The sequence below is a fragment of the Alligator mississippiensis genome, chromosome 6 (genome assembly GCF_030867095.1).
Source record: "Alligator mississippiensis isolate rAllMis1 chromosome 6, rAllMis1, whole genome shotgun sequence".
NCBI lineage: Eukaryota > Metazoa > Chordata > Crocodylia > Alligatoridae > Alligator > Alligator mississippiensis.
Window position 1 is genome coordinate 46,971,707 of NC_081829.1, and position 20,351 is coordinate 46,992,057.

General features: G+C 42.3%; 1 protein-coding gene across 2 annotated transcripts in view; it reads right to left on the reverse strand.

Moving 5' to 3' along the window:
- Positions 1–8,963, reverse strand: part of FAM13C (family with sequence similarity 13 member C) — a 73,956-nt gene extending 64,993 nt beyond the window's left edge. For both annotated transcript variants that reach the window (XM_059729845.1, XM_059729844.1), the window contains exon 1: positions 8,589–8,963. In XM_059729845.1, the coding sequence (XP_059585828.1) occupies positions 8,589–8,760 (172 nt within the window). In that variant the 5' untranslated portion in view covers positions 8,761–8,963. The remainder of the gene's footprint in view (positions 1–8,588) is intronic.
- Positions 8,964–20,351: the final 11,388 nt, after the last annotated feature.

A 20,351-nucleotide genomic window follows, 5' to 3' on the forward strand; every position in this document is an offset into this window, starting at 1 on the left:
TAGAATCATCTGCAAATACTGTTTTAGCTTCACCCTTAACTGTTGCTGTACCCCACTTAGTGGCCGCACTTCTTTTAAAAACCAAAACCCAACACCTTTCAAATGCCCATTTAACTAAATATGAAATTATGCTACTTTCTACAGCCCACATTACTTTAGTTCGGTGCCCTGTACTTAATCCTGATTCCTTCTTACCTGCACCTTCGGATGGCGAGCCTCATGACTGCCTCACTGTTACCGCTCATTTAACTTTACCTCGAGTTGATCTTAAGGACATTCCCATTCCAAATGCTGACCGAGTCTTGTATGTTCATGGGTCCTGCCTAAGAAATTCCAAAGGCTCTCTTGTTGCAAGTTACGCTGTATGTTCCCAGCATGAAGTACTCAAAAGTAGTTTTTTACCTACCGTCTATTCTGCCCAAATTGCTGAACTTGTTGCCCTTACTCATGCCTGCACCCTTGCTAAAGGTAAAACTGTTAACATATATACAGATTCGGGTTATGCCTTTGGTGCTGTCCATGATTATGGGCAATTACAGAAACAACATGGGTTTCTTACCTCAAATGGTACACCCATTTGAAATAGTTCTTATGTAGCCACCTTATTAGATGCCCTTGAATTACCTGTTGCTGTTGCTATTATTAAATGCGTTGCTCATCAATCTTCCCAGGATGAAGTTAAGCATGGAAATACTCTGGCTGACTCTGCAGCCAGAGCTGCAGCCCTTTCATCCCCTCACGCTGAGCAATTGTTCTTTTCCCCTACCTATGAGCAATCTCCTATTGCAACTCTTCATGATGTTGCACTTCTCCAAGATCAGGCCGTAGATTCTGAAAAAGACACCTGGAGACTGCATGGGTGCATATTACACCCTAGTCACCTTTGGTGCTCCCCGGATGGCCACCTGGTTGCGCCCAAGGTATTACTTCCCTACCTTGCTCTCATGTACCACAGAGTGGCCCATGTGAGCAAAGGGGGGATGATTGCAGCTATTCAACCTGATTGGCATGCTCCAAATTTTCCTTCCATAGCTCAGAACTACTGCCAGGATTGTCCTGTGTGTCAAGCCCATAATGTAGGCAAACCTGTTAAAACTAAGAAAGCCGCACATCCCCCACCTTGGGGACCATTTGTAAATATTCAGATTGACTTTATACAAATGCCAAAATGTTGTAAATATCAATATGTACTTGTTATAGTTTGTATGTTTTCAAGTTGGATTGAAGCCTATCCTGTGACAAGAGCTGATACTAAAGCTGTCACTAAAATCCTTTTAAAGGACCTTATCCCATGATTTGGAACCCCACTTACCATCAATAGTGACAGGGGATCTCACTTTACTGGGCAAATTATACAAGAAATATGTAAAGCCCTGCAGATTTGATAGAACTTTCACTGCCCTTATCACCCACAGTCAGCAGGTGCTGTAGAGAGACAAAACAGGATACTGAAAAATAAACTAGCAAAAATCTGTGCTGAGACTGGTTTAAAATGGCCAGATGCTCTACCATGAGCATTAATGAGCATGAGATCCACCCCTAATCGGAAGGCTGGACTCAGCCCACATGAAGTCCTGATGGGGAGACCTATGCGACTTCCATCCTCCCCACCCTTACCACCTTCTCAGGTTAACATCCATTTAGCTGATGATCTTGTATTACAATACTGTCAAGCATTAATGAAATGTGTTAAGGCCTTTCGTTTACAGGTCCAAGAAGCTTTACCCAGAGAGCCTGAAGAAGCCTGCCATTCCTTACAGCCAGGAAATTAGGTTCATGTAAAAATCCACCCAAGAAAATCAGCTTTAGAACCTCGCTGGAAAGGTCCGTTCCAAGTTCTTCTCATCACTAACACTGTGGTAAAGTGTCAGGGACAATCTACTTGGATCCACACATTGCACTGCAAAAAGACTGTTCCTCCTGACAAAACCAAGGATTAGAAATTAAGACTCCAAGAAAAGAGCCCATTAATAACCGAACATGGAGTCCCTCCTATTGACTATTTGTATTGGACTTTTAAACCTGGCCTATGGGAATGTGTTTTTGTCTTTGATTAACCAAATTAGGATAGACTTAAATGTCTCTCATTGTTGGATATGTAGTCATGTCTCTATCCATTCTACTGGAGGGATACCCATGATACCAGTACCCTTGAATGCGACCTAAATGTCAGCTCCTTATTATTCACCCTTTCATGGGAATGAAACTTGGCAAGATATAAATTGTAACCAAGCTGACTACGTACGACTAGCGTATACCACCCCTGGAAAGTTTTGTTGGACCTGTAATGGATCTCGTGTTGCAGTAGGAGTCAGTAAGTGTGAAGTAGAATTTAAGGTAAATGGTGACTGGCTCTCTAACAGTTCCTGGATACCTGGTTATTCTCCCATTTCGGCTTGATATTTAGGTTATTATTCAGTACGGATGTTAAAACCAGTTTGTAACTTTGCAGTTACCACACTAGCTGGTCACTATTTTGTATGTGGAGATAAGGCCTATAAAAATCTTCCTTCCGGTTGGGGAGGAACATGCTATGTCTCTACAGCATATCCTGCCTTTACTATTAGATGTCACTTACCTAAAGGAAGAATTCGTAATGTTTGCAAAATCACAGAAAATCAAAGGTTTTGGGGTATAATGTTCCCGAACTATGGCACAGGCTTAGCTATGTCCGAAATAAAGAAAGTTGCAGCTTCCCTAGAGAAAATAGCTAATGCTACCGCCATTGGTTTTCGTGAAATAAGAAATGAAAGAAATGAGAGAAATGACCCTACAAAACAGACTCGCCTTAGATTATATATTAGCTAGCAAAGTAGGTGTGTGTGCTTTAATAAAATCAGAATGCTGCGTTTATATACCAGATGCTTCTAGTGCTATTGAGAACCAGGCCAAAATTATTGAGAAAGAAGCTGCTAAACTACACCAAACCGATCAATGGAGTCTTTGGGACTGGTTTGGCGGATTTGGGACCAAATTATTTTATATCGCAATCATGGTCCTTGGGTTTATTCTCTTTCTACAAGTACTACTTGTACTTGTTGCTACGCAATTGTAACCTTAGTGCATCCCACAAAAGACGCAACAGATATGTCTAACATGATGCTGGGTCAATTGAGATTAGTCTCACCGTTGTTCCAAAGGGAGCACTGGGAGATACTCTACCTAAGAACAAGTTTCACAGTGCCTCGAAGGATGTATAAGTCAGACTGTTCTCCCATTAGCTCACTTGCAGTCTGTTGCCCAACACACAGTTACAAAATTTCATTGGTTGTACTATAAGTACAAAAGGGGGTAATGTAGAAGAAGAAAACCCTAGGCCTTAATTTCTACTGACTTCTTGAGTTAGTACACTATTTGCTAATGATTGCTTTTTCCCCGCCTATATTGCAATCTGCTCCTTCTCCCACCCTTTTCCCTTGTTGAGCTGAGTAGACCTATGAGGTCAATAGGTCAAACCACCGTCTATGCCCTCTTGCAACTTTCTGGTTCAAACCAGTTTTTCTTTGACTTGTTATGTCTTGTGTCATGTGACCTAAATTGAAACATATAAAAGGCTTGCTTGTCTGTTGTGTGGGGGCATGCGGGACTGATAAGAGGAAGTTCTGTCTGTCCAGTGCTCTCCCCAGCAGCTGCTTCTTTAATAAAGGTCTCTGACAACTTTGTGACCAAACAATAGAGTGAAGCCTGTTTCTTCCACACCAGGTATACCCACCCCTCACGGGGGCAAGTTCTATAATCACAATAACAGTAACAGTGTAGGCATCCCTGCAATAACAGCAATACTTCAAATACAACACAAACACACGCACAGAATACACAAAGCACACTAGCTCACCCAACCCACACTTCTCACTCCGACTAACACCCACAATATGCCAGCATTCTCCATTATAAAATATTGCCCTGTGGGGTCAGGCCAACTCTCAGGATCTCAAAATTGCACTCTTAGATGGGATGGTGTGACACAATTGCACATATACAAACACACAAATCAATTAGGTGCATACATACACACTACCAAGTCAGGCACATACACATCCAAGATTACCAGCCTAGGCACATGCGTAACTGTCACCAATTCAAGCACATACACACGACACACACCAAAAATTAGTTACCAACATCCACACACCCAATACGCACACATGGATCACTCATTCACATATCATGAACACAATGATAAATATATTTATATACCTCTATCTATCTATATATGTATATTCACCAGCTTACACACATACCACCCACCTACACATACACACAGGTGAGTTCCTAACTTGGATGGTACAGTGTGTATGTGTGTGCTTGGGGTACTTGGGATACCTGGGGGGAAGTTTAAGGTGAGACAGTGAAAGTGTAGAGTTGACAGTGTAAGTGTAGACAGTGAAAGTGGGAGTGAAAGTTGCCAGGACCACGATTAGAACTGGTAGACTAGAGAAAAGCTGGGCTGAGGAACTGAGGCTTGGAGCTACTTAAAGTCAAGTGGCTCCAGGGTTACTTGAGGTCAGTGGTGCTGGGGTGGAAGCAAGGGAAAAAGCCCTGTGGCAAGGTGAAGACAGCCAGGAAAGAGAGAGGCAGAAATCTGGGTGATTGGAGCTGGAAACTGGAAAGCTGGATAATATGAGGCAAAAAGCTGGGAGATTGGGGAGGAGGGTTTGGGAGGTCAATAAGACAAAAACCCAACTCGGGGTTTCAAAATAACAGGTTTATTAAACAGACAACACAGTATACAGCCCCATGAAGTTATTGGTTCCCACACACACACACACACACACACACACACACACTGGTAGCAGGAGAGAAAAAGGCTTGGTGGAGGGATTGAAGTCAAGGTGTATAGGGACAGAGTACAGGTCCTTTGCTTGGGGAAGGAAGGTGGGTGATAGCTACCTATCCCGGGCTGTGAGTTGATCCTCAATGGCCAGTTGGGGTCTTCTCCAGCAAGGTGTTGTCCAGAGGGGGGTCGCCAGCAGGGCCTCTGGGTGGATAGGGGCTGTGGCATGGTGCTGGTCCAGATGAAGAGTGCATCCCAAGGAGTCAGTCTTCACTACCCCTTTTTATGGAGCAGACTACTTCTGATCTCCTATGTGGAGGTCCTGTCCAGGTGTGACAGCCAGAACCAGAGGGATTAATAAGCAATAATATATGCTTCTTGGAGGAATTTGGTATTTTGCCTAAACAGGTAATATTAGTTACTATAAGCTTGTAGGTTTGTAAACTGCAAATGTAACTTGTCTGTCATAAGTTTAACCAAAATGATAAATTAGCTGTTCATGGAACTGACTGGGCCCCATAGGCAAAGCTGCAGCTGTGAGATTAGCTGGCCTAATGGTTTTTTGCTCAGGATTCAGCCTTGACGATAAAACTGGATCCAACTGCCTGGCACACCCAACACATTCCAGGAAAGTATATCCCAAGAAAGCATATTCAAAGGAAGACTAAATGGGGTTGGGATTTAGGCGGAGCGATGTCAATTTCAAACTTAAAGGGGCTGTATCATAATTTGCTTATTGGATAAACCTGAGTCTGGGTAGAAACCTTTTATGATAATTTTAACACCTTTCAATCCCATAGGGTGATAGCTATAGGGTAACATTGTGAGATCAACAGATTGACATAAAACTGAGGTCAACAGATTGACATAAGACTAGGTATAAAAAACACATGCAACAGGTAACCAGCAGGAAGGAGGGAACAGAACAGTCATTTCTGTCCCACACCTGGACCCCAGACTCCCGGTGTGAGTGAGGATCGGATCCTGAGCAAGGGACCTTCCCCGGTAATCCCTCTGACAGCGTCGATCATCAGGGATGCCTGACTTCACTGGAATCACCTGGCATGCACCTGGCATTGAGAGACTATTGATAAGTTGCCAGCCCATGTCTGTCTATTTGTTGTTTTGAACAGCCCAGTGTGGCTAATACCCTCGCAGTGCCCAGTTGGCCTGTGACAGATTGATCTATTTATCTGTTATTATCTGTTGTTATTATTTACTATTAGCTCTTTTATACTGCCTTATCTGCTTATTGCATTTATCTTTCTGTTAACTGTTGTGTGTGTGTAAGCTATAAAAAATTTGCCTTCATTCCACACCCAACTTTTGCCTCCTCAATCCAAAACTGAATCAAACAGCCCAGTTGGCCTGTGATAAAATTGATACACTCACAGTGACCAGCTGGCCTGTGACACCAGGCAAAGTCAGCCCTATTTCAGAGGGTTCCAGATGCTCATACTGAGCATGTGCAGCCTTGGCATAGTGGTGGGTTGGCTGATTTCTGCAGCAGTCTCTCTCTTCCAAATCTTGAGCCAGGGAGAGTCAATGCAGGGTAATGGTTGGGTCATCAAGTTGATGGCTCAGTCATTCGGGGGAGCTATTTTTAGTCTTACTGCCATTGTCTCTCAAGCACCCTCATTCATCCCCATTCATTCAGGAACCAATTTACATAGGAGGGGTAGGTATGAGTCATACAGTTACAACAGAGTTACAATAGGGTATGCCTGGGCAGGGGACACAAGATGGAGACTTGACATTACTTTACAGATACAGGCCTAAACCATACAATATTAATACGAAACAATAATAATCAATGCAAAAATGATAGGAACAGAACACTATTTACAATATAAAAAGCGGCTTATTACAATAATAGCATACAGGAACTTAGCTTACCTAGTATTACTTGTATTCACTTATAAGGTATGGAGAGGGCAGAGAGAAAGTCAGAAATCATTACGGTAAGTTGAGGAAATGTATTTCAAAATTTAAAAAAAGAAAAACTGGGGGTTTTGCTACAATGGGATAATACAGGCATAGTAGGGCAGAATATACTCTATGGGCCAGATTTCAATCTCAGTTACCCTGGTGTAAATTTGACCATGTCCAGATTTATATCAGTATAACTGCTAACAGAACCTGGGACTACTGTGTTTCACCTAACTGTAATTCTAAATTAGACCATTTTTTTCAAAGACAGAATAGGAGCCAGTGCTACTAATTAGAAAAGCCAAAAAGCAAGAATTATCATAGCATGGTGTGTATTAAAATCCATAAGGAGCTGAGCTTTCACTAAAACCCAGGTTAGAAATAACAGCGTGGCAAATCACATATATTTGAGCTGGGTGTCATCATCTAAGATACTCTTGCATAAATGTAAATGAGCAGATGAGTGTTAGAGGTGTTGTCTGAACTGGGAGGGTTTTAACAGTTTAAGGAAGTCCAATTCACATCAAAGATAAAAGTTACAGAAGGTCTTAAACTGAGTATAAATTATTCTGAGTTATGAAACCATCAGGGTATAAAAATCATGTAAAATAGGAAAAGGACAGAAAGCACACCCTGCCAATACATAGAATGCAGGTTTTGTACAAGCTCTGAGATCTTGCCCCTGTAGCCTCCATTTTTTTTTACCTCAAGTACACGTCAGAAACTAGGTTCATTAGCAAATACCATAGCTGTTATATTAAATATTCTCCAACTTCTGTTTCAGCATTCAGAAAAAACAAAACACAAGAAAAAAACCCCTAAACAACTCAAAAGCCAAAATATGTCACTCTTTTTGCAGGCTATATTCTTGGTATGGATTAGATTTACAATAATTAGGGTTATAAGTGTGTATTCCTTAATTTTGCAGCTCATTACATCCATTTGAAAGAGTCTAAAGAAGAAAAGTGTATTTTATAAAAATATTTGTAAATAAAATTAATTGCCTTGTACAAAATAAATAAGAAGCTTCTGAAATATGGTTTCCTGAACTGAGCTTTTTATCATAAAATATGCCTTGCAGAAAAAAGGATTAGGCCTTATAATACTGACCTCTTTACCTTGATGTGGCCCCTACATAGTGCACATTTTAAACTTGCATATCATACAAATTTAAAATGTAGTGTGATATTCTTGATTACTTTGAACTATTTTTCCTAAGCATTAGTTCCTCTTCTGTCTAGGCTCCTACTTCTGTCAGTCCTGTGAGTACAAGCCAAGAATGACAGAAAATGATGCTAAACCTTACGGTTGTTTATTTGCAAGAACTGGTTTCCATGTTGAGGATGGACAGATGGATAAATAAACAAACAAATGGGACACATCTTAATATATAAGATGGACAAGGGAGATTGCAATCAGCATGCTATAAAAACTCACCTGCACTATCTCTCTGCTGATACATTAAATTAGAATCAATAATAGGAGAAATGAAGTGATATTGCTCTGACAAAAAACATTACAAAAATAGAATTACACGAAATGGCAGAACATCACACAGAATGCAGCTGTAACACAGTAAATAAAGACCATACTGTCTGAACATACAAAAACCCTACTGTGATAAAAGCAGATCAAAACTGAAAATGCAGGATTCTTAAAGCTTGTCTTAAAAGCAAGATTTATAGGTATGAAAAATAGGTTATCACTATTTATAAACAAAGGGATGACTTGTTATATTTCATAGCACTGGCAGCAACATATTGTGCCTCAGCCTTCATATTTCATCTGCACTTCTCAAAAGATGACAAATATTAGATTAAACTACAAGACAGCAGGCTATCTTATAATTGCAAATGAAAACACATCATGATATTTAGTGTCTTACCTCCATAACTGGCCCCATCATCTTGCACACTAGATTGAACAGATGAAGGGACTGGATCCTTGGAAGCCGGTAGCTGAGGAATTTCTTCCTGGGCTGGCAAAAATGCAGAGCACAAGTCAGTTTCTAGGGTTTGTAGCTTCAACAAAGAATTCTGCAGACAAAAGCAGAACATTGGGATAGACAACAGCAAAAATACAGTGCCAGGTCTTCAGTTCACTGAGCCCATTAGCAGTGTCACAGGAGGGATGCTCCACTAACAGTTCTTGAAGGGATGTGTAGGAGATTAAATATATATTATTCTATGTGTATCTTCATGTCATCCAGTCATTTCAGACACGAGGGAACAATGATTTAGTCAGCAAAAGACAATTTGTTCTAGGAATTTTTTCTGTCAAACTGGGGTGGTGTGTCTGTTTTCTTGTTCTTGGAGCAATATGATAAGCAAGTATTTCATTCATTCTGCTGACATCAGAATCTGATGACATTATGCCCCTCCCAGTTTACCATTCATAAAAAAACCTGTTTCTACAGCATATGTGCAGTGCACTGCATAGAACAAAGAATTACTGAGAGTCACACAATTTATTTCAGATTCTTTTTTATTTGCTCTTTTACAGATATTTCTTTTACATAGCACGGGTTCTATGAAGTTCCCAAATCATTTCTATCAGTGGCAAAAGCTAAATTAACAGATTTTTGTCACTGACTGCAGAGAAATCAATAAGGACAAGGCTGTTTATCTGTAACAGCACCTTATCTGTAATGCCCCCACAGGCTTTCGAAGGGGAGAGGGCAATCTCCGCAGGCCCCAAACCCCAGAAACAGACCCCCACGGGGTGAACTTACCTCCTGCCGGCCATAAGAGCAGGAGCCTGGATTGCAGCCACGTGAGCCAGCATTACGCCAGCTGTTTAATCAGCTGTTCCCCACGCGGGGAACTAAAAATAGCTCTGAATGACCAAACCATCAACACCAATACCTGGGCCAATGACCCAGCCCTTGGAACCACCCTCAGCATTCAAGAAACAAAAGATGAGGCAACCCACCATTGTGCCAGGCTGCGCATGCTCAGTAAGAACACCTGGAACCCTCTGGAACAGGACTGACATTGCCTGGACAGGCCCTCCCCATATGAAATCAGAGGTAGTCTACCCCATAAAAAGGGGTAGTGAAGACTGACTCCTTGGGAACACCATTTCCATCTGGACCAGACCAGCTCCATGTCACACTGCCTATCCACTTAAGGCACTGCCGGCGACCCCCTATGGACAACACCGAGCTGAAGGAGACCCCAACTGGCCATCAAGGACCCACTTTCAGCCTTGGACAGGTAGATATCACCTGCATATTTCTTCCTCCAATTTGGACTCTCTCTCTTTCCTCCTCTTGCCTCTTTAACCCCTGCTTCCAGTGTGTGTGTGTGTGTGTGTGTGTGTGTGTGTGTGTGTAAAGGAACCAATAAAAAAGAGTGTTACCATCTCCCCTGTTCAATAAAACTACTATCATTTGTAACCCTGAGTTGGGTTGGGTTTTACTGAGCCCTGGTCCCTTCCCTATCTTAAATTCCAGTTTCTCTCTCCCTCTCTCTAGACTCTCAGCCCTGTTGCTTTCTGCCGGCTCTCAGCCCTGTTCCCACCACTGTTTGCCTCCTCTCTGTTACCTTTCTGCAGCCTCTCAGCCCTGGTGCTTTGTGTAGGCTCTCAGCCCCACTCCCACCACCTTTTGCCTCCTCTCTGTCCCTTTTCTGCAGGTGCTCAGCCCTGTTGCTTTCTGCAGGCTCTTACCACACTCCCACCACTTTTTGCCTCCTCTCTGTCCCTTTTCTGCAGGCTCTCAGCCCCGCCACTCCCACCACCTTTTGCCTCCTCTCTGTCCCTTTTCTTCAGGCTCTCAGCCCCGCTCCCGCCACTTTTTGCCTCCTGCCAGCTCTCCCCAATCCCTATCTCTCTCTGCCTTCTCTTGCACTCTCTCTCTCTCAATGTGTTCTCCAGCCTTCCCCCACCCCCACAGCCCCAATCCCAGTTTTCCTCTCCCCACGTACCTCTCGGCTCCCCTGTAGCTTCCTTGCTCCAGCTCCAGCCTTCTCTCTGGCATTGCTCCTTTGCTCTGCTGTCTTTCTGCTTTCAATTAACACCAATTAACCTTAAGTTACCCCAACTTCCCTCCAGTCTGCCGGTTCTAATCCTGGCACTGGCAACTTTCATCTCAGTTTCCACCAGCAGTAACCTAAAGTAAGCCCAAGCCTCAGCTCAGCTCTCTTTCTAGTCTACTGGTTCTCATCCCGATCCCGGCGACTTACACCCTCTACACTTTCACTCTCTCTCGCTTACCTTAACCTTCCCCCAGGTAACCCAAGCACATGCATACACACCACAACACCCAAGTTAGGAACTCACCTGTCTGTATGTGTAGGTGAGTGGTATGTATGCGAACTGATATACATGTATGTCATTGTGTGCATGTTATATGAATTAGTGATCCATGTATGTGTATTGGGTATGCAGGTATTGGTAATTGATTCTGGTCTAATTTCTTTTGGTGTGTATAGTGTGTGTAGGTGCTTGAATTGGTGATAGGTGTGTATTTGCCTGGCTGGCAATTTTGGATGTGTATGTGCCTGAATTGGTAGTGTGTGTGTGCAAGCCTAGTGGGGGTGCATGCACCTACAGTGTGTGTATGCACCTAATTGATTTTTTAATGTGTCCATGTGCAATTGTATACCACACCCTTCTGTCTAACAGCATAATATTGAGATCCTGAGAGTTAGCCTGACCCCACAGGGCAACACACATATGCTTTTATTAGGCTGAAGTAAAGTAAGTAACTCCACTGCTAGGTAGTACATGGTAAGTACAAGTACTATCCTGCTGTGGAGTTTTTTTTACTCTGCAGCACTGCATGGGTAGCCCAACAATGAAGTACACTGATGATCCAGTCAGCACCTCCACAGCATGTTGAGCCAGGTTGGAAGAACCCCAGGCTAGCAGGCTGACCCCCAGGACCCCCTGTCATCCAGGGCTACTTTGACCTGGCCCAACCTACTCTGGTCCTGGGTATATGTTCAAATGGCATGCCCAGGAGCAATAAACTCTGGATCAATAAGCTTCACATTAATTTCACATGTAGATGTACAGTGGTACTGGAATGGTGGTTAATACATAAAAGGCAAGGATTTGTTAAGGAAATATCTTTTATTGAACCAATTATGTATTGGGTTAAAGTTAGACAAGACATTCTTTGTTGATTCTTGCAATTGAAAGCATGTCTAACTTCATCCCAGCGATATAGTTGGTGCAATAAAATAAATCATCCTAACAAATCCTTGCCTCTTGCATAATTTCTGGACCATCACAGTTACAGAATCACTTTAATATGCCTTTAATATATAAAGCATACCACAGTACAGCTCTCTAGAACTGATGGCTGTCTCAAGATTGTTCTATAATCAGACCCATTTTGGGAATGTAATAAGGACGTGGTAAATATCTTGAAAGTACTAGGAAGTTTTAAAGTGTTAATTAGTTCTCCTTAACTGAGGCATAACTTCTTGAGTGACTTGGAGATTGACAGACAGTTAAGGAATTTGGAAAGTAGATTGAAATGGTAATCCATTGATCATAGGAAAGTAGCCAAGAGACAGGCACAAGAAAGGAATGCTATCAGCTGACAGGGCTCCCAACCTCAGGGGAGCACCATGCCCAGTGCAAAACCTCTGGTCCATGGGGATCATGGCTTGGGCATGTGGGAAATCCCTAGGGTCAGATGATCCACATTCCCAGGATGAGGGAATCACCCCTATGGTGATCCTCTGTCCCTGGGGGTTTCCTACACCCCCAGAGCAGGGAGATCATCTCAGTGGCAACCCTCCATCCCTAGGGTTTCCTGCAATCCCAGAGAAGAGATTATGATCCCCCTGCCCTGGGTTCATGGGGCACCCCCATAGCTGGGAACCCCTCAGCTGGGATGCACAGGGCTTCCAGCTATGGGAGCTTGCTTCTTGCCAGTGTGCTCCCCCTGCACTGGTTGTAAGGTGCAACGGGATCCAATATGCAATCCCATAATCTCACCTCTTGGCATGCACATATGGCACGGCAGGAGGCACAACTACATGAATCACACATTAGATCCTATCTCACCTTAACCTGCACATGTAGAAGGGGCCTAACTGTATGATTCAAAGAAGGACATATGTATTAAGACATATGTCTTTCTGGTGATCTTTGGATTCACACATATTGTGGCATGTTTCCTCCATCACTTGGACAGACTATGAAAGAGTAAACAACAACGCAGCGAAAAAAGCCAGGGAACGCCGCTTCTGGAGCTATTACCATAGAAGGATAGAAGCTCCGGAAGAAAAAAAAGAAAGAAGAGATGGGAGTCTCAGAAGAAAAAAAAAGAGAGAGTGGCCAAAAGAGAAAAAGGGTTTTCCCAGAAGATAGAAGATAAGAGGCTTACCTCAGGATTTCTCTTGATGACGGAGAGAGCGGAGCTCAGAGAAGGAGGAGGGGTGGATCCCCAAAGAGGCATACCATGAGATGCAGCTGGCAGTTGCACTAAAAAGTAAACAAAACAAAACAAAAAAAGGAAGAGAATGAATTGACCCACTCCCAGAAGCTTGGAGAGGGCATCTGAGTGTTGGCCACAAGGATTCAGGCACACACAAAATAAAAGGTACATACTTATAGTAACAGATATAAAAAGAAAGCATATGATGGGGTTTGAAGAGAAAATTCTGCCCCAAAAGAAAAAAGAAGAGAAATCCCTGCGGATTCTGTTGCAGCAATTGGCCGATCTCTTAGAAGAGTGGTTGAAGCCACAGGAGGTATCCAAGGTGGAGTTATGTGACCAGATCCTGTTGGAAATTTTTAATAGATTTGGATGAAAATACTCAACGTTGGGTGCAGTGTCACTGACTGAAGTCGTCGGCAGAAGCATTATGCTTGGCTGAGGATTTCAATAGTGTTCAAGTGGATAACTACAAAGAGAAGGCTCCAAAGTCCGGAACTCCGCAAGTGGTTCGAGAGAATGAACAAAAGGAAACTCGAGAAAAGAAAAGACCAACTAAAGTATGTTTCAGGTGTGGGAGAATCGGACATATCACAAGGGATTATGCCAGATATTCTTGACTGGGTCCGTGACCAAGAAAGATCCCATTTGAAACCCAGATACAAAGAAGTGAGAGGAGTGACAATGGGCAGGTTGAGATGATGGACTGCAGCATCAGGGAAACACACTGGGAGGTATCAAAGGAAAAACCCACTGTGTGGGCCCGAGTTGGAGGGAAGAAAATAAGAGCCATATGGATACTGGATGTGCCCAGACATTGATTAGAACTATCATAGCTCCCTGAGGCTGAGCTTCAAGCGCAAATACCGTAAAAATGATTTGTATGCATGGCCAGTTGTCAGTGTACCCCCGAAGGAAATATCTGGTGGAAATCTTGGACACCACCCGAGAGATGCTAGTAGGTCTAGCCAATGACCTACCTTACCCGATGATATTGGGCAGAGACTGGGAGGAGATTTATGAAGTCCTAGACACTATGAGGAGACAAGAAGTCAAGGTAGGTTTAGCCAGGGAGAACAGCAAAGATTACACTGAGCCCAATGCATTGGATTTGGAGAGTTTAGCAAGCAGCTCCTGCTTTCGAGAGGCTCAACAAGACAAGGACCTGTTTTGATCAATAAGACTAATGGAGCTGGCCAAGCAGGATGATCAGGTAATTTACCCAGAGAGATGCCACACACTCCCTAGATATGAGTTGAGGAAAGGCCTGTTATATAGGATAAAGGTGGGGCATATAGAAGGGACAGAGGTACCGCAACTGCTGATACCTCAAGACTACTGGGAACCCCTCTTGAAACTCGCTCATGTGAATCCATTAGGAGGGACATGGGAAGAGCTAAAATGGAAACCAGGCTGACTAAGTGATGTTTCTGGCCCAGACTGTATGAACAAGTTGAAGATTATTGTAGGGCCTGCCCAAGTTGCCAGAGGGTCAGCCTTCAAAAACCACCATGGGTTCCCTTACAATCCATGCCAGTGCTAGAAGAGCCATTCTCCCGTGTAGCCCTGGACGTGGTTAGACCGTTACCGAAAAGCATGATGAGTTACCAATTCGTACTTGTCCTGATAGACTATGCCACTACTTTTCTGGATACCGTCCTGTTGAGAACAGTCACTGGGCCTCGAATAGTGGAAGAATTGCTTAAATGGGTATCCCACTTTGGTATTCCTAGGGAGATCATTACTGACCAAGAGACGAATTTTATGTCCCGGGTTATGCGGAATCTGTGCCAACTATTAAAAATAAAACACTTACGAACCATGGTTTATCATCCCCAAACCAATGGGTTAGTAGAGAGATTAAACGGAATCCTTAAAAATGTGACGCACAGATGTACACAAGAGGAGCTGTGGAAGTGGGACTTGGTCATACCCCCTCTGTTGTTCGCAGTACAGGAAGCCACACAATCATCCTTAGGATTTTCCCCATTTGAGTTGGTTTATGGGCATCGACCCCGGAGCCTGATGGACGTGGTCCAAGAGGATGGGAAAAAGGAGGAACCCCCGGGGGTGAGGCCATCCGAATGTCAGAGAATTGAAAGAACAGTTACGAAAGGCAGAAAATTTAGCCCAAGATAATCTTCAACAAGCCCAAGAGAAACAAAAAACTAGGTATGACCGAAATACGAGTGAAAGAGACTTACAACCGGGGCAAAGAGTGTTAGTTCTACTCCCAGATACTACAAGTAAATTTTTAACTTGTTGGCAAGGTCCATTCACGATATCCAGGCATGTTGGACCTGTCAACTATGAGATTCTCCGCCCCGGACAGAAAAAGGAAAAACAAATTTTTCACGTTAATTTACTAAAATTGTGGGAAGAGCGAGAAGGTTTAGTAGCTTCTGCTATGAGAAGGCAAGCAGATAATGAGGGTACAATGAATAGGGAACATCAAAACCAGCCAACAAGTCAAGAAGTCTGTCTAGTTACCCAGTTGTTGGTGAAACAAAGAGATCAATTAAAACTGCTTATACGGGAGTTTGGAGATGTGTTTAACAAGTATCCCGGCTGTACTACCGGGATTAGCCATTACATTGTTCACCAGAAGGAAGAGTAATAAGGGAAAGATGGTGGAGAATCCCGTATCATAGATATGAAGTAGTGAAGACACAGATAGACAGGACATTAAAACAAGGAATAACAACAGAATCCCGGAGCCTATGGCGAAGCCCATTGGTAATTGTTCCAAAACAAGATGGGTCCCTCCGTTTGTGCATTGACTTTCGAAAATTAAATGCAATTTTAAAATTCGATGCTTTTCCCATGCCCCAAATCAGTGAATTACTGGAGATAGTAGGACAAGCCAAGTACATATCCACATTAGATTTGACAAAGGGATATTGGTAAATACCTGTATGTAGAGAAGACCAAGCAAAGACTGCTTTTGGCATGCCACAGGGTTTGTACGAATTCAAGCGAATGCCATTTGGCTTGCATGGAGCTGCAGCCACTTTCCAAAGACTCACTGATTGGGTCCTAGCACCAAACCAACAATACGCAGCAGCCTACATAGATGACATTATAATTTGTACAGACAAATGGGAACAACATTTAAAAGCTCTGCATGCTGTCCTCCAAGAACTCAGGCAAACAGGTCTCATACCTAAGGCACACTTCCCTGGGTTGGCTAAGTCAGAAACTAAATATCTTGACTTCCTAGTAGGACAAAGATGCATGCACCCCTTGGTAGATAAGGTTGAAATGATATGAGGTTATTTGCCTCCACAGACAAGAAAACAAATGCGTGCCTTCCTTGGTTTAGCCAGCTATTACCACAGGTTCATACCACATTTTGCTAAGATAACTACCCCCTTGACCGACTTATTAAGAGGACGAGGCAATAGGCCTATAAAATGGGAAGAGAAACATTTAGAAGCCTTTCATAGGACTCAACAAGCTTTATGTAATGACGCAGTCCTTCATACACCTGACTTCACCTGTCCTTTCATTTTACAGATGGATGCCTCAAGTTATGCTGTGGGCGCTGTGTTAATGCAGAAAGTAGATGGGATAGAACACCCGATTGCCTATGCTAGCCAGAAACTTAACGCACCAGAACAAAGGTATGCCACGATTGAACGCAAGTGCCTAGTGATAAAGACATATTGGCAAGTGTGTGTAGATAGTTGAGAAGGTGTGTGAATTTTTCCTCTATAATACCGGAACTCCTAATAGAGAGACACAAAAAAAAATAAAAATAAAACAACAAATATATATAATAACCCTGTTGACATCATAAATTAGAACATATTATAATAACATCCAAGATGTGGCAGGCGGGAAAGTCAGGGTACTTATAGTTCTTTGGGAGATTATAAGAGGATACAGAGAGGCATCGTAAGCTCCACCATCACACTGACCAAGTAACAGTGAATAAAGCTATCTGATTTCTATTTGATTCCTCTTACTAGCAAACCTGCAGCGGTGGGACTTGCAGAAGTGAAGTGTTCCTGGAGGTTACAACAAGGACTTCACTGATTCTCACTAGTCAGCAGTTCCTTCTCCTCCTCCAGGGTACACCCTCAGATATCAGTCTAAGCAAGGCAGAAATGTTGACATGCTTCTTTCTTCTGAAGTCTCATATAAAAGTACTGTTTCCTGCTGTTTAGCTGGCACAGCAGCTCTACATGCCATTGATCCTATTTTGGCTCTCAGGTGACTGGGAAAAGTGTGCTTAGGAGAAACTGTGGCATAGCTTTGATACAGTGAAGACCTCTATTTTAGAAGAGTTTACAACGTTCAAATCCCCTCCCCGCATCTCTACATTCCTACAAAACCATTGATTTTAAATTATGCCTGATTTGCATGAATCCAGATAGAATCAGAATCAGTCTGTATATAATTTGACCTTAATTTCTAATGTAAATGTCCTTGAAATGACATATGCTAACATATAAATCTGAGCAATTTTAAACATTCTAAAGAAAACCAGAATGAGACTATTTATAAGAATATCTGTGTGAAAATAGTTGTTCAGGAACATTTTGAAAAGATCATCCTATGGTAGCCTTTTTTAAGAATCTTTGCTTTACATGCTTGAGAAAGAGAAGTAATTAAAATACTCTGTTGGGCGGGGGATATTAAACCTCCTGTATCTTTTAAACTAATTAAGCATTCAGAAGAACGGGGTCCATTCAATTAATTCTATTTCAGCATCACAGACAAAAAAAGTTGCATTAATACAGATCAGAGATAAACATCCTGTCTTCTTGTATTCAGCAGAAAACGAATTGTCATATTTCATAACTGAAAACCTAGGAAGTTTTCAGAAAAGTGAACAAAAATAAAAATAGATGCATTTCTTTTTGACTTGGAATACACTGAACCTAATAAAGTGCAGGGCAAAATGGATATAGATCAATGATTTTAAAAAATTAAAAATGGATTTTTTAATTTAAATAAGATTTTTTTAAATTTAATTGTATGGGAGGGTTTTGTTAAAAGACGGTTTTTAAAAAAAATAACTTATATAAAGATAGTTTTAATTTAAGATATGTTAAAGCTCAAAGGTATCATCATAGAATAGGGATTATAACTTCTAATTATATACTATTTGAGACAATATATTCATTTAACTTTTTTAGAAGTTTGATAAATAGGTGACAACAGGCCATGGACTGTATTAGGAAACTAATCTTATGGGGTTCCCAAAGGTCCTCTATAGATTAGCAAAGATTAAAGAAAACCACTCTACCCAAGGGGACTCAGTGCTCAGTCTAGAAGATGCCATTAAGCATCTCTGTGATGCTTAGTTTCAGTTCTCAAGCTGTGGATTTGTGTCTCCAGAGATCATAGGCAGACAAAGCTCTTCGGGTAGATGTGATATCTTTTATTAGACCAACTAAATAGTTGGAAAAATTGTATTTTGCAAGCTTTCAGGTACAAACACCCTTCTCCAGGTATAGGGAGAATTTGTCGTCTCCAGAGATAACATCCTTATGAACAGCAGTATATGGATATGGATTACCCACCCATCAGCCCTATTGTCTCTCTGCAAGTTTGTGTACACACAGTCAAGCCTTTAGCTTTCTCTCAAAATGCAAAGTTTCAAGAATTTAAATGAATAAAGGATATCAAACAACAAAAAATGCACCATTTGTAGAAAACAATGATTAAACCAAGGTTCCTGCCTGGTGATTTAAATTGTGTACCAGTTATACCACCAGTCATTGAAGGATGGTTTTCTTAGTACTGGCTGGTCTTAGAGTGGTCACTAGAGTTCTTTCTTCAAAGCACAGTTCTTCTTCACTTTCTGTTCTCACTAAACAGGAGTCTTGGTTAGAGCAGTGTGTGTCAATGGTGCCCCTGATTGCTTCCATGTGTGAGACAAATTCGTGAAAGAAAATTGTGTGGTTTTGTGTTGTACTTGTGTTCTTAAAATGGACATTTGGGATACTCTGAGAGGCTAATCTGTCTGCAGGTGATCTTTTCTGTGACAGAAGATGATACTTCTTCACATTAAGTATTTCTAGGTGACAGGGGTGGGATGGAGTTTTCTAGTATTGTAGCAAAACCCCAAGTTTTGGGGTTTTTTTCATTTTTTTTGGGGGGGGGGGTGTATTTATTTTAAAATGCATTCCCTGCCCTTCCCCAACCATTTCTGACCTTTTCTCTCCTTCTCTATTTCCTATAGATAAGTATAAGTGAGCTCAAACTTAGGATAAGCTTTAAACATTTTTATTTTGGTAGCAAGTTTTTGGTTTTGGATATCCATTGTTCTATATTGTATAATTATTAGGTTTGTATTGATTTTTACTGTTGTATATTGTATTATTATCATTTTTGTATTGATTTTTATTATTTCATATGGATCTTGTATGGTTTAGGCCTGTGTTTGTAAGTGAACCAAAGTCATGTCAATTTTCCATTTTATATGTCAAGCCTCCATCTTCTGTCCTCTGCCTGGGCATCCCATGTTGCAACTGTATGAGTCATGTATCCCTCCCATGTAATTGGTTCCCTGATGATTGAGTGTGATTGGGAATGATTGAAATACAATGGTAGCAGACCTCTACTGAATGGCCTGTAATGACTGGGCCATCACCTCGCATTGATTCACCCAGGAACCACGGATGTCACACAGGAACAGAGACAAGACCAGCATTTGAAAAAACAAAGGACCCTGCAAACCAGCAACTCTCACCATTCCAGACACCTGAAACTGCACATCCCTGCATGGAGCACACATGCTCAGTACGCCAGGGGCTGACCCTTGCCTGAGCATGCCTCCTGTCACTAGGGTCACACAAGGTCTGCCCCTATAAAAAGGGGCAGCGAAGACAGACCCAGTGGGACACCCTCTCCATCTGTACCAGCACCATGCCACACCACCTATCCACCCAGAGGCCCTGCCAGTGACCCCCCTCTGGACAACATCTACTGGACAAGGACCCCTTTCCAGCCTAGATTGGTAGATAATACCTGAACACCTCCTCCTACAATTTGGACTCTCTGTCTCTCTCTTTCCTCCTGGACTTCAGTCCCTGCACCAAGCCTCTCTAACCCCTGCTGCCAGGGTGGGTGTGTGTGGGTGGGTGCAAGGGAACCAATTTGGCATTGTGTCACCATCTCCCCTGTTCAGTAAAACCACTGTCATTTGCAACCCCAAGTTGGGTCATGTTTTACTGAAATCCAGTCCCTTCCCTATCTTAAATTCCAGCCTCATTCTCTCTCTCACTCTCTCTCAGCTCCAGT